The sequence below is a fragment of the Pleurodeles waltl genome, chromosome 3_1 (assembly GCF_031143425.1).
Source record: "Pleurodeles waltl isolate 20211129_DDA chromosome 3_1, aPleWal1.hap1.20221129, whole genome shotgun sequence".
NCBI classification, from domain to species: domain Eukaryota; kingdom Metazoa; phylum Chordata; class Amphibia; order Caudata; family Salamandridae; genus Pleurodeles; species Pleurodeles waltl.
Window position 1 is genome coordinate 1,755,498,956 of NC_090440.1, and position 12,569 is coordinate 1,755,511,524.

General features: G+C 49.6%; 2 protein-coding genes across 2 annotated transcripts in view; both read left to right on the plus strand.

The window, feature by feature from the left end:
• Positions 1–12,569, plus strand: part of ITGB2 (integrin subunit beta 2) — a 487,597-nt gene that overhangs the window by 67,314 nt on the left and 407,714 nt on the right. The gene's annotated exons all lie outside the window — the stretch shown is intronic.
• Positions 9,307–11,487, plus strand: LOC138283618 (zinc finger MYM-type protein 1-like). The gene is made up of 2 exons (XM_069221556.1): positions 9,307–9,439; positions 9,767–11,487. The coding sequence occupies exons 1-2, from the start codon at positions 9,307–9,309 to the stop codon at positions 11,485–11,487; spliced, it is 1,854 nt and encodes a 617-aa protein (XP_069077657.1).

A 12,569-nucleotide genomic window follows, 5' to 3' on the forward strand; every position in this document is an offset into this window, starting at 1 on the left:
TATATGAGAGACCATCTAGGAGCACTAAAAACTGCCCAGGCAGTCTGTTCCAGTTCTGAAATTAGTTAAGCATCATGACTGCCAATATAACACCAGCACAAGTGGAAGAGTTGGTTGCTCCAATAAGGACTTGCTGCCTTGCAAAATAATTGAGTGTGACAATTTATACAGACAGCTAGTATGGATATGGAGTGTTACATGATTTTGGGCAGCTGTGGTCACAAAAGGGTTTTATGACATCCCATAGTACTCAAATCTGGAATGGTTCCTATATTCTTGAGCTTTTGGAAGCAACACAACAAACAAGAAAAGATTGCGGTGGTCAAATGTACAGCCCACAGGGCTGGTGAAGACATAGGGGGTCATTCTGACCCTGGCGGTAAATACCGCCAGGGCGGCGGTGCTCCGCCGGGCATTCTGACCGCGGCGGTACAGCCGCGGCCAGAAGCGGAAAGCCGGCGGTGTACCGCCGACTTTCCGCTGCCCATGGGAATCCGCCATGGCGGCGCAGCTTGCTGCGCCGCCATGGGGATTCTGACACCCCATACCGCCATCCTGTTCCTGGCGGGTCGCCCGCCAGGAACAGGATGGCGGTATGGGGTGTTGTGGGGCCCCTGGGGGCCCCTGCAGTGCCCATGCCAATGGCATGGGCACTGCAGGGGCCCCCGTAAGAGGGCCCCACAAAGAATTTCAGTGTCTGTTTCGCGACGGGTGCAACTGCACCCGTCGCACCTTCCCACTCCGCCGGCTCCATTCGGAGCCGGCTTCCTCGTGGGAAGGGTGTTTCCCACTGGGCTGGCGGGCGGACTTTTGGCGGTCGCCCGCCAGCCCAGTGGGAAACCCAGAATGACCGCCGCGGTCTTTTGAGTATGCGATTTGTTTTCGATTGTACCTAATACAGACCACATTGCCTGAATTCAGGTATCCCCAGGTGGAGGTACCAGAAGATCAGATATGGGAATCAGCTGACTCCAAAGATAATTTTAATGATGTATGGATTACTCCTGAATAGAAATATGTACTCCTAGACTCATTGTTACATTTCGTGGCTTGCTAATTGCATAGCCAAACACATAAACGGAGAGATTCAGCGAACATGGCTTTCATAAAAATATGGTTGAGAACAAAATTCAGAGGTGTTGCAGATGACCTGTGTAGAGATGTGTTATTTGCCAGATAAATAATCAGGAAAAAAGAACCATTAAAATTATGAATCATTTTTCAAATTCAGAGGACCCATTTACTAGACTTCAAGCAGACATCTTTGAGATGTCTGTTTACAATGTGCTTAAATATGTTATTGTGATTGTCAGGTAGGTTGTTTTCCTAAAGAGTAGAGGCACATCCATCCCAGAGAAGTGACAGAATGACAGTTGCCAAATTCTTATTAGGATAATTATTCCCAAGATGTGGCCTGGCTATCTTCATGGAGACAAACATTTAAAAAATGAAATTCTTAAGTTGATTTATAGAGTTCTTTACATTGATCAGATGTTCCATTGTAGTTGTTATCTGCCATCATCTGGAATTGTAAAGAACATGAATGGACGTATCAAAACAAGTTGGCTTAAGTGTGCACCTACATTAACTGAAATGGCCTAATGCTCTTTCTCTTGTTCTCATGAGCATTAGAAGCACTCCAGATAAGAAGACTGGTCTCTCGCCTAATAAAATGTTAATGGAGAGACATAAGGATTGCATTCATCCTATCAGCAAAATCAGTGTCAATAACTGATGATATCGTACTTGATTACTACAAAGGTCTGGTTGATGTAGCCAAATCTGTCTCTCATCAGGTGAATTTGGCAACAACACCCGCAAAAGAAACTCCGTGTCATCCACTGCAATCAGGAGACTGGGACCTGATTTAAATGTATGTCTGCAAGAGCTGCCTTGAGCCGAGATGGAAAGGTAAACATCAAGTTGCGCATGTGACTAACATTGCGGTAAAGTGTGCTGGAATGGTACTAGCAAGAGTGTCTCGTGGGTTGTGGAAGGGGTGTGGTGGCACGCGTGGGAGGGTTAGGGATGGGTGGTTAATAAACTTTAAAATAAATTACATTAAAAAACCACCTCTTACCTTTTTTCACGCCGCCCCGCGCCACGCTTCTCTTCCCTGCTGGCTGGCTGCATGCAGGCACAGGTTCCCAGCCTGACTGGGAGCGTGTGCAGGCTCTCTACAGCCCGGCAACTGTGTTGCTGGGCTGCAGAGAGCACACTGCACATGTATGTTTTGGCCGGCCCGAGACATGCGCGCTGAGCACTCCCCCTCAATACACGTTACAGCCTGTGGCTCCCATCTTCAAAAGAAAAGGATAATAAACAAAGTTCAGTATCCTTTTCTTTTGAAGGATTTGCAGCTGCTGCTACTGGTGGGGGGTGACGTTCCTCCACCCTTAAGGAGGAGCCGCCCCTGGGTACTAGTGATATTTACAGCCTTGACTTGCTCTTTATAAGGCAGACAGTAGTGGGGCCATTACTAACAGTAAGCCTGTGTCCTCTGCAGTGTGGTGTTGTCTTCAGATAAGCCAATGTGTGTGATGCTGTCTATCACTGCAAAGAGTAGAACTGACAATATCACTGCTATACCTGATATGGACGGCAGTGTTGTGATTGATACCCCGCTTGATAACTGAGTTGGTCTCCACATCTGAAAATCCAGACAGAGCTGCTGATGTCTCTGTTGCTGTACTGCTAGCTATATGTCTGCTTTAATGTTCTGAAGCACCTCATCTGCATGCCTCCCAAACAGGTATTCGCCAACAAATGGTATGACCAAAAATCTGCTGTGGTTTGAAAAATGTACAAGAGAGACATCCTTGTCTGATGAGCACCACCACTCTGGCCTGTTGTCAGAAACCTATTGTGGTTACATCTATGACAAAGTAAATAATTTGCTTAGGAAGTCCTTTTTTTTGTAAAATCGCCTAAGCTTCTGCTTATTTGTCCTCTGGAAGGAGTGCCGGAAAAAGTATGCTGTCAAACAACATTTGTATATTGTACCTGCTAATGGCAAAGCAGCTTAGCATCCATAAAGGTAACTCACTTCACAATGTCCAACCATCTTCCTTCAAGTGTAAGGGGAGGTAGACTTTTGACATCTCTTTGGCACTACTTGCATTACCATTGAGTCCAAGAGTGTCAGATAAGACACAAAGGCCCTCATTACAACCCTGGTGGTCGGTGCTAAAGCGGCGGTAATAGCATCAACAGGCCGGCGGTAACAAAAATAGAATTATGACCATGGCGGAAACCGCTCTGACAGACAGCCACCTTAACACAGCGACCGCCACGGCGGTAGAAACAAGCACCACGGAGGTAACCGACAACAGCCAGGTGGAAGGCAATGTACTGCCCACTGCATTATGACCAACCCATCCGCCAGCTTTTCCGGGGCGGTACCAACTACATCAAAGGCACAGCGGAAACAGAACACAGAAGTCAAAGGACTCACCTCTGGAGACACAGGGAACAACCATGATGCCATGGAGCCCGAGTTGCACATATTTTCCAAGCTCGTCTACCTTTTCCTGCATTACGAACACCAACGTCGGCGAAGACGACCACAGTGAGTACTGCCGCCTTGCACACAAGGGAGCGGCGAGGAAAAAGAGATTGACACACACACGCAACACCCACACCTCCAACACCATACACACAAACAGATGCAGTAACATTACATATTCTCCAAGTACCCGTCAGAAATAATGCAAGGACAAAATGATTTGAAGAAAGTGAGTGTAAAACGACAAAATACTAGGAATAAGTGCATCAAAATAGAAACTTATATACATATTTACAAATGTAGGGACACTGCCCAGTCCTCAATGTCCGTGGGCCACAGGGCCACAACACATAGGCCAAGGCCCCACCTCACTCCTGCAACAACATGGAAAGAACACTGCAGGGGCATCAGGTCGAAAATACACAGGCACCTCAGGGGGACGGGGAATGGGGGGGCACCTCAGCCCCGGAAGATGGAACAACACCACTGGTCCTGGAGGGGGCAACATGCCCTGTGCTTGGTCCTGGGGAGAGTAAGGCCACAGTCCCTCAAGTGGGTGGTTTGCCCACTGCTGGGGAGTGCAAGGCCACAGTCTCTCTAGTGGGTGGATTGCCCACTGCTTGGTCCTGGGGAGTGCAAGGCCACAGTCTCTCTAGTGGGTGTTTTGCCCACTGCTTGGTCCTGGGGAGAGCAAGGCCACAGCCTCTCTAGTGGGTGGTTTGCCCACATGCTCTGGAGGGGGCAACAGGCCCTGTGCTTGGTCCTGGGGAGTGCAAAGCCAAAGTCTCTCTAGCGGATGGCTTCTCCACTGGTTCTGGAGGGGGCATTGTGCCCAGTGTGCTTTATCCTGTGAAGGATGAGGTGAGTGGATGGCTTCTTCCACTGGTTCTGGAGGGAGAATTGTGCCCAGTGTGCTTCATCCTGGCAAGGATGGGGTGAGTGGGAGGCTTCTTCCACTGGTTCTGGAGGGGGCATTGTGCCCAGTGTGCTTCATCCTGGGAAGGATTGGGTGAGTGGATGGCTTCTCCACTGGTTCTGGAGGGGGCATTGTGCCTAGTGTGCTTCATACTGGGAAGGATAGGGGGCATTGTGCCCTGTGGGCTTCATCCTGAGAAGGATGGGGTGAGTGGGTGGCTTCTTCCACTGGTTCTGGAGGGGGCATTGTGCCCAGTGTGCTTCATCCTGGGAAGGATGGGGTGAGTCGATGGCTTCTTCTACTGGTTCTGGAGGGGGAATTGTGCCCAGTGTGCTTCATCCTGGGAAGGATGGGGTGAGTGGATGGCTTCTCCACTGGTTCTGGAGGGGCCATTGTGCCCAGTGTGCTTCATCCTGGCAAGGATGGGGTGAGTGGGAGGCTTCTTCCACTGGTTCTGGAGGGGGCATTGTGCCCAGTGTGCTTCATCCTGGGAAGGATGGGGTGAGTGGATGGCTTCTTCCACTGGTTCTGCAGGGGGCATTGTGCCCAGTTATGCAGATCTTGGGGAGTACAAGGTCACAGTCTCTCACCTGGGTGTCAGACCCACTGTATTTGCAGGGGCCAGGACGCACAACAGGCCATGGAGGCAGGACTACACACTGTTCACCGGCGGTGACAGCTGCTCCGTGGTGGCAGTGGCGGTACTGGTGTCGGTGCTGGCAGTGGTGGGCGGAGGCTCCAGCCCTTTCCCTGCAGCCTCGGACAGCTGCCCACTGGGGCTGCTGCTGCTGGCAGTGGTGATGGTGTCGGTGCGGGCAGTGGTGAGGGGAGGCTCCAGCCCTACCCCTGCAGCATCAGACAGATGCCCACTGGGCCGCTGCTGCTGCCAGTGGTCCTGGTGGCGGTGCTGGCAATGGTGGCTCCAGCCCTTCCCCTCAGCCTCAGACGGCTGCCCACTGGGGCTGCTGCTGCTGGCAGTGGTGCTGGCGGTGGTGGTGTTGGCGGTGCTGCCAGTGGTGGAGGGAGGCTCCAGCCCATCCTGTGCAGTCTCAGACGGCTGAACCACCATGGTTGGTGGTGGGGGCTCCGAACGAGTCCCAGCACTAGGCCTCCTGTCCTTCCTGCCTGCTGGTGCAGGCCCCTTGTCCTTCCTGTCAGTAGCCGGGGATTTCACCTTGCCCTTCCCTGTTGCAGCTGGTGGTGCCTCCTTGCCCTTCCTAAACGCTACTGGTGGTGCCTCCTTGCTCTTCCTATATGCTGCTGGTGGTGCCTCCTTGCCCTTCCTAATCGCAGCAGGTAGTGCCTCCTTGCCCTTCCTTGATGCACCTGGTGCAGACACCCTGTCAGTGTTGCTGCCTGGTGCCCGTGATCCTCTCCCACCTGCAGTAGGTGTCGACATTACTGTGCCCCTGGACTGGGTGGCTAAGGTGCTTGCCTGGGTTTTCTTCACCCTGGCCTGACGTGAAGGACAGGGGGGTGTAGGGAAGAGGTCATTGGTGGAGAGGAAAATCTTCTTAGGGGCATTAGGGTGGGAAGAGGGTGAAGGTTTGGGAGTGGAGGCTTAGGAAGTGGTTGTAGGAGGTGACTGCCGTGTTTGGGTGCAGGTGCATGGGCTGGATGCTGTTGTGAGGTGGATGGCTGTTGGGTGTCTGAGTGTTTGTGTTTGTGTATGGGAAGAGGGGGCACTGACACAGTGGGAGAAGACACAGGGGACGTGTGCATGGAAGTTGGGGGTGGTGACTGCCAGTGAGGAGCATGTAGTGATAGGCGTGATGGTGGTAGTAGATGAGGATGTAGTGCATGCAGGTGTGAGTGTAGACGCAACTGGGAGGGAGGTTGAGGAGGAGGAGGAGGGGTAGACAGTGGACATTGTGGATGTTGGTATGTCTGCGTCTGAATGATGTTTGTGTGAGTGCCTGTGGGATGATGTGTGGTGCTTGTGTTTGCCTGAACTGCTCCTGTGTGTTGTCCTGGGCGCATGCTGTCCTGGGTGCATGCTGGTCTGCCTGTGTGCTTGGGATAGGTTGGGGTTGAGGGGAATGGGATTGGGCAGAAAAGATTGGAGGGGGAGGCTAGAAACAGGGACAATGGCTGCCATCAGGAAGGAGGCCAGAGGCTGGATTGAACTCTGTTGGGCCGCCATGCCAGAGTGAATGCCCTCCAGTAATGCATTTGTTTGTTGCAAATGGGCTGCCAGCCCCTGGATGGCATTCACAATGGTTGACTGCCCAACAGAGATGGATCGCAGGAGGTCAATAGCCTCCTCACTCAGGGCAGCAGGGCTAACTGGGGCAGGACCTGAGGTGCCTGGGGCAAAGGAGATGCGTGAGTGGGCACGGGAAACACACTGAGGGGCTGCTCGGAGGGCCTTGCTGGTACGGGGGTGGCGGCTGTACCTGTAGTTGGGGTGGGCACAGAGGTGTCCGCCACAACCAGGGAGCATCCATCGGAGGAGGTATCACTGTCAGAACTGTCCCCCCAGTCTCCGCCGTGGTGCTCCCCTCGCCCTCCGTCCCACTGGTACCCTCACTGTCGGTGGATTTGGCCTCCTGGGCCCCGTGGGACACAGCTCTCCCCATCGCCGGTGCTTCTGCTCCTCCACCAGATGATGCTAATGCACATAAGGACAGGGTGACAAAACAAAAAGGGGGATACCCTTGGTCAATGGCACCAACAACACCACTGTTGGCGTACACAACACACTCACACACAGGGAACAGCCCTACGCACTAGGCAATACACTACCAGTCACAATGCTAGTCACCAGCCCATGGACAGGGACACCTAATGCCAACTGCAGCATACCTGAGACCCACTGACCCCTGTCCAGTAGTGGTTGCCTACTACCTTGGTTGGAGGAGGTTGACATCAGACCCTGCCAGTGGCGTAGCGTTGGGGGTGCAGGGGGGGACGGACGCACCGGGCGCAACATCTGGGGGGGGGGGCGCGCTCGCACTCGCAGCTCTCTGCCCCTGCCTGGCTCACTCACTCTCTCTCACTGCAGTGCTGGCTGTGCGAATCCGATCCGAGCCGCCGGGTCGCCGCCCACTGTGGAGGGGGGGGGTGCCAGGCGTGCGGTGCGGAGAGAGAGCGAGGGACTATCTGGGGGAGGGACAGTGCAGCGGCCGCCCAGCGCAGCGCTGAGCGCGGGAGAGAACCACACCAGACCAGCCCAGGCAGCAGCAAGAAGAAGCTGGCAGCGGCGGCAGGTGACACAGGCCAGAGAGGAGAGAGCCAGTGGTGACAGACGCTGCAGGAGGAAAACCTAGGAGGACCTGGAGGAGAAAACCTAGCCTGCTGACTGCTGTGATCGGGTCCGGGACAGCCGGTGAAAAAAAAGGTAGGAGTCACGAGTGACAGGAGTCAGGACTGACTGGAGTAGTACTGGGCTCAGTGGGCTGGCTGTGTAGTGCTAGTAGTGACTAGACTGACTGACTGAGTGTGTGAGAAGAAGAACACTGAATAGTATGCAACTATATGTGGACAGTGGACATAAAAGGCACAGAAGAATGTATTTAAATGGAGCCATATGATTATGTAGCGCTACTCATAGAGGATCCTCAGAGAGGGGATCTATTTTATGGGGAACCTGGCCTGCTGTAAGGGGGGAGATCTATATGGGGGACCTGCCCTGGCCTGCTCTAAAGGGGGATCTATCGGGACCCTGGCCTGCTCTATAGGGGGATCTATGGGGGACCCTGCTGTAAAGGGGGATCGGCCTGCTCTAAAGGGGGATCTATGGGGACCCTGCTCTAAATGGGATCTATGGTATACATTGATAATTGTTTATTTAATTAAAAATGTTTTAATACTGCTTAAATGTTTGTTTACATTTATTTTTAAAAAGTGTGTGTGTGTATATTCATATATATATATATATATATATATATATACACACGCACATGTTTGAGGTGCACACCCTAATGCCATAGGCTGCGCACGCCTATGCACTCTGTCTGACTCTGACATAACAGTTCGCTCAGTCAGTTTAACAGCGAGTGAGCAGAGTCAGCAGTCTGGCGCTGTCACAGATTTCGCAAAAATGTCGCTATTGTCACACGGATCCTCCTCCTAGCCAATCAGGAAGTGGGATCCACTTCCTCATTGGCCGAAAGGCGAATGCATGCAATTGGCTGAGCTGCCGAGCAAGAGGCTGGAGGACTCGAGGAGACGCGGGGAACTGAGTAGAAGCCGCCGTTGCAGGTAAGTCTCTCTGCATTGAAAGGGGGCACGTTGGTCTCTCTGCATTGAAAGGGGGCACACTGGTCATTCTGCAATGAAAGGGGGCAGTGAGCTGACCAGATGGATTGAAGTTTGGTTGGTTCAACAGTGACGAGACAGATTTCGATCTATATGTAGCTGCTCCAGCTCAACATAAGTTGATGTAAGCCAGTGGGTCTAGCAACCTTTAATTTTTTTTTTTTTTTTGCTGAAAGAGTAAGGCAATAGGCATGAAGGTGAATAAAAATTATGTTAAGAGTAAAGAAATGGTTATACAATGAAGGGGTGCTAAAAGTGCAGCAAGGCAAGAAAGTGATTTTCTTTTTTTTCTTTTTTTAGAATTTTAGCAGAATACTACACCTATATCATGCCATACAAAAAATAATCTGGTGCACAAGGCAGGAAAAGGAGAAAGATAGAGACAGAGCAACAAGCTAAGTTAGCTGGAAGCCTTCACCGGTTTTTGGTGAGTACTGCTGAAATTACAGCAGGACCATCAGCAGCACCACAGGAGACTCATAATCCTGATCCGGTGTCGGTAGACATTCCTGTTCCTGCATTAGAAGCAGAGACAGTTTCATCTAAGGATGTTTATACTCAGCCAAATCTGCCAGAAAATATTAACCAAAAAGTTTATACTGATATTGGCTATTGGCCTGAAACCATGGATGAAACCTTGAAAACTGAACTTGTCAGGCGAGGGACAGAGGAACTGCAGAATAAGGATGCATGGTTTCCAAGAGACAGTAATGGCAGGTCATTTTCCAAGGATTGGTTCTACATACATTTGGAGAATGGTGAGACTATGTTAAGGACATGGTTGGTGTTTTCTCCTGTAAACAATGCTGCATATTGCTTTCCTTGCATACTTTTTCAGAAGGCTAAAGGGAAAAGTTCATTTGGAAAGTCAAGTGGATTTAATGCATGGAGAAAGTTAAGCCCTAGATTACTAGAGCATGAGCGCAGTTCATATCACTTGAGTGCATTTACAATGTGGAAAGAATTAGAAATGCGGCTGCATAAACAGGAGACTATTGATGCTGCTGCCCAGCTTGCACAAAAGAGGTAATTTGAAAAATGGAAGGCAATCTTAGTCAGAATACTTGATTGTGTTCTGTATCTAGCCAGGCAAACCTTACCCTTACGTGGTCACTCTGAAGATTTAAATACAGATGGTAACTGTGGAAATTTTTTAGAAACTTTCAAGTTACTCGCCAAATATGACCCAGTTGCCAAACAACATCTTCACAGAGTACAACGCACAGATGGTTACATTGTGTCCTATCTCTCTCCACAGAGCCAGAATGAGTTTATTAGCCTGCTCGGCGATCACATTCGAACAGTCATCTTTCAAAATATCATAAAGGCCAAGTATTTTGCTATAATGTTTGATAGCACTCCTGATATTTCACACACTGACCAAATGTCCCAAGTGATTCGATATGTGCATATTGAAGATTCAGGAGTCCATGTGACAGAGTCTTTCATTGACTTTATTCAGTTATATGGGAAATCAGCTGATGTCATTACAAAACAAATTTGTGACAAGTTGCAAGCTGATGGCCTTAAACTAGAGCATTGCTACGGCCAGGGATACGACAATGCTGCGACTATGGCTGGACACATTAGTGGTGTACAAAAACGTATTTTGGATATGAATCCCAAAGCAATGTTTGTGCCATGTAACAATCACTCGCTCAATCTTGCTGGGATGCATGCAGTTGGTGTTGGGACAAAGTCTGTTACTTTCTTTGGCACTGTGGAAAAGGTGTATGCATTTTTCTCAAGCTCCACCCACAGGTGGGATATCCTTAAGAAACATGTACCAATTTGTGTAAAGCAATCGTGTAACACAAGATGGAGTTCAAAGCATGAAGCTGTATGCGTACTTGCTGAACACACTGAGAAAATAATAGACGCTTTGGAAGCGTTGAGAGATGGGCCGGAAGAAACCTCTGAAACCAGGGGTGATGCAGGAAGTCTTTTAGTTTGCATAATGACATATGTTTTTTTCGCTTTCTTGCATTTTTGGAACCCAGTACTAACCGAAGTAAATGATACTCAGATCTACCTGCAGCAAGAAGGACTTGCGCTTGATCAATGCGTGCAAAAGTTAAAAGCATTGGCTTTATTTTGTCATGAAAAACGTGATAGTCTAGTGTCAAAGGCAACTGAGAAAGCTCTGCAGGTATGCAAAACCTATTGCATACCTACAGAGAGAAGAGTTGGAAGACGCAAGAAGATGGATGGTGAGAACAGTTGCGATGCTGGCTTGACCTTAATACAGGAAACAAGCAGAGAACAACTGGAAGCAATTGATCAGCTTCAGGCAGAAATTAAAAAACGTACTACGCAGATGAATACGCTTCACCAGCGATTTGCTTTTTTGCAAATCCAAACATTGTTGGATACTGGAAAAGATGATTTTATTAAGAAACAAATTCAGCACACGTGTGCTCAGTACACAGAATTGAATGCTCCATCTATGCTCACCGAAATAACTCGACTTCGGCACCACATTATCTTGTATAAGGAGGTCAATCCTGATGAGCAATTTGCAAACTGGTCAGCTTTAGATTTGCTTCGCTGGGTGTATAAGTGGAAGCTGCAAGAAAGTTTAACTAACTTTGTTGTCACATTAAGAATCTTTCTTACTATCACTGTTTCTACAGCGAGGTGTGAAAGAAGTTTCTCAAAACTTAAACTAATTAAAACATATCAGAGATCTACAATGAGCCAAGAAAGACTGAGTAATCTAGCAATACTGTCCATTGAGAGAGACTTTAATGTAGATTTCAATTCCGTTGTTGAAAAATATGCGCTAATTAAAAGCAGGCAAATTTAAATTAATCTGTATATACAGATTGATATCTTGCACTTCTATTAAAGAATTACAATTAGAGGTACAGGATTGAGGAAGTTGGCTCCATCTAGCCCAGTCTTGGATCATCTCCAGGGTATGGTTCCATTTTGATGTTTAGTTTTTGTTCTTGATATTTTTGGACGTTTACGATGGTTGTGAGACGACATATAATAGCATGGCCCATGCTAGGTTACTACATTTGTAGATTTGTATTTATAGACCTGCTGAAAATGTGGAGAATGTGTAATGCATGTTAGCACTCAATAAAGTGTTTGAAAATAAACTTGTATTTAGATGCATTTTACTTTAATTACATCAGTATTTTCATAACAAACAATACATGTGCTTAGGGGATAAGGGTTTCTTTAACTAATCTAGTGGAAGAGACTCGAGTGCTAAAATCCACGGGTTAGGGGGCGCAAATTACTTGCCTTGCCCCGGGTGCTGACAACCCACGCTACGCCACTGGACCCTGCCCAACATGAACCCTACCCTGCACTGGCCGGCCTGGCCTAGGGGCACCCACAGGTCCACATCCCCCACCCGGATGTCACCCCACTACGCGCAAGTAGTATATTGGGGCACTGTACTCACCGCCTTATGGCTGCTGTGATGCCCCCAAGCTCCCATCCAGCTCCAGATAGGCCACCCCCAGTATGTGGGCCATCAGGGGGTCAGGGTTCGATGGGCACCCCTTCCTCGATGGGAGGCCATCCCCAGCTGGGCCTCTGCCGTCTTCCATGCCCAGCGTCTCAGGTCCTCCCACCGTTTGCAACAGTGGGTGCTCCGTCTGCTGTAGACCCCCAGGGTCCGTACGTCCTTGGCGATGGCACGCCATATACCATTTTTTTGATGGGCGCTGACCTGCAGAGAAATACACATAGGAAAAGGTATTAGTCAGACCGTCCTGCCTGTTACACTCATGGCCCACCATAGCCCTCACATCCCCTTACGCACAGACATTTCCCACCATTCATGCAGCACGCTGCCCAGGGCCCTTACCCCAAACCCCCCCCACATGAGGCCCTGACACACAGCACTCTAAGCATTCATGCCCCATTCAT

What these genes read in the sequence shown, in the direction of transcription:
- LOC138283618 (XM_069221556.1), top strand. Translation starts at nt 9,307, where the DNA reads ATGGATGAAACCTTGAAAACTGAACTTGTCAGGCGAGGGACAGAGGAA. An exon ending in CTACATACATTTGGAGAATG is followed by an intron (nt 9,440 to 9,766) that starts GTGAGACTATGT and finishes TTCTGTATCTAG; the next exon opens with CCAGGCAAACCTTACCCTTA.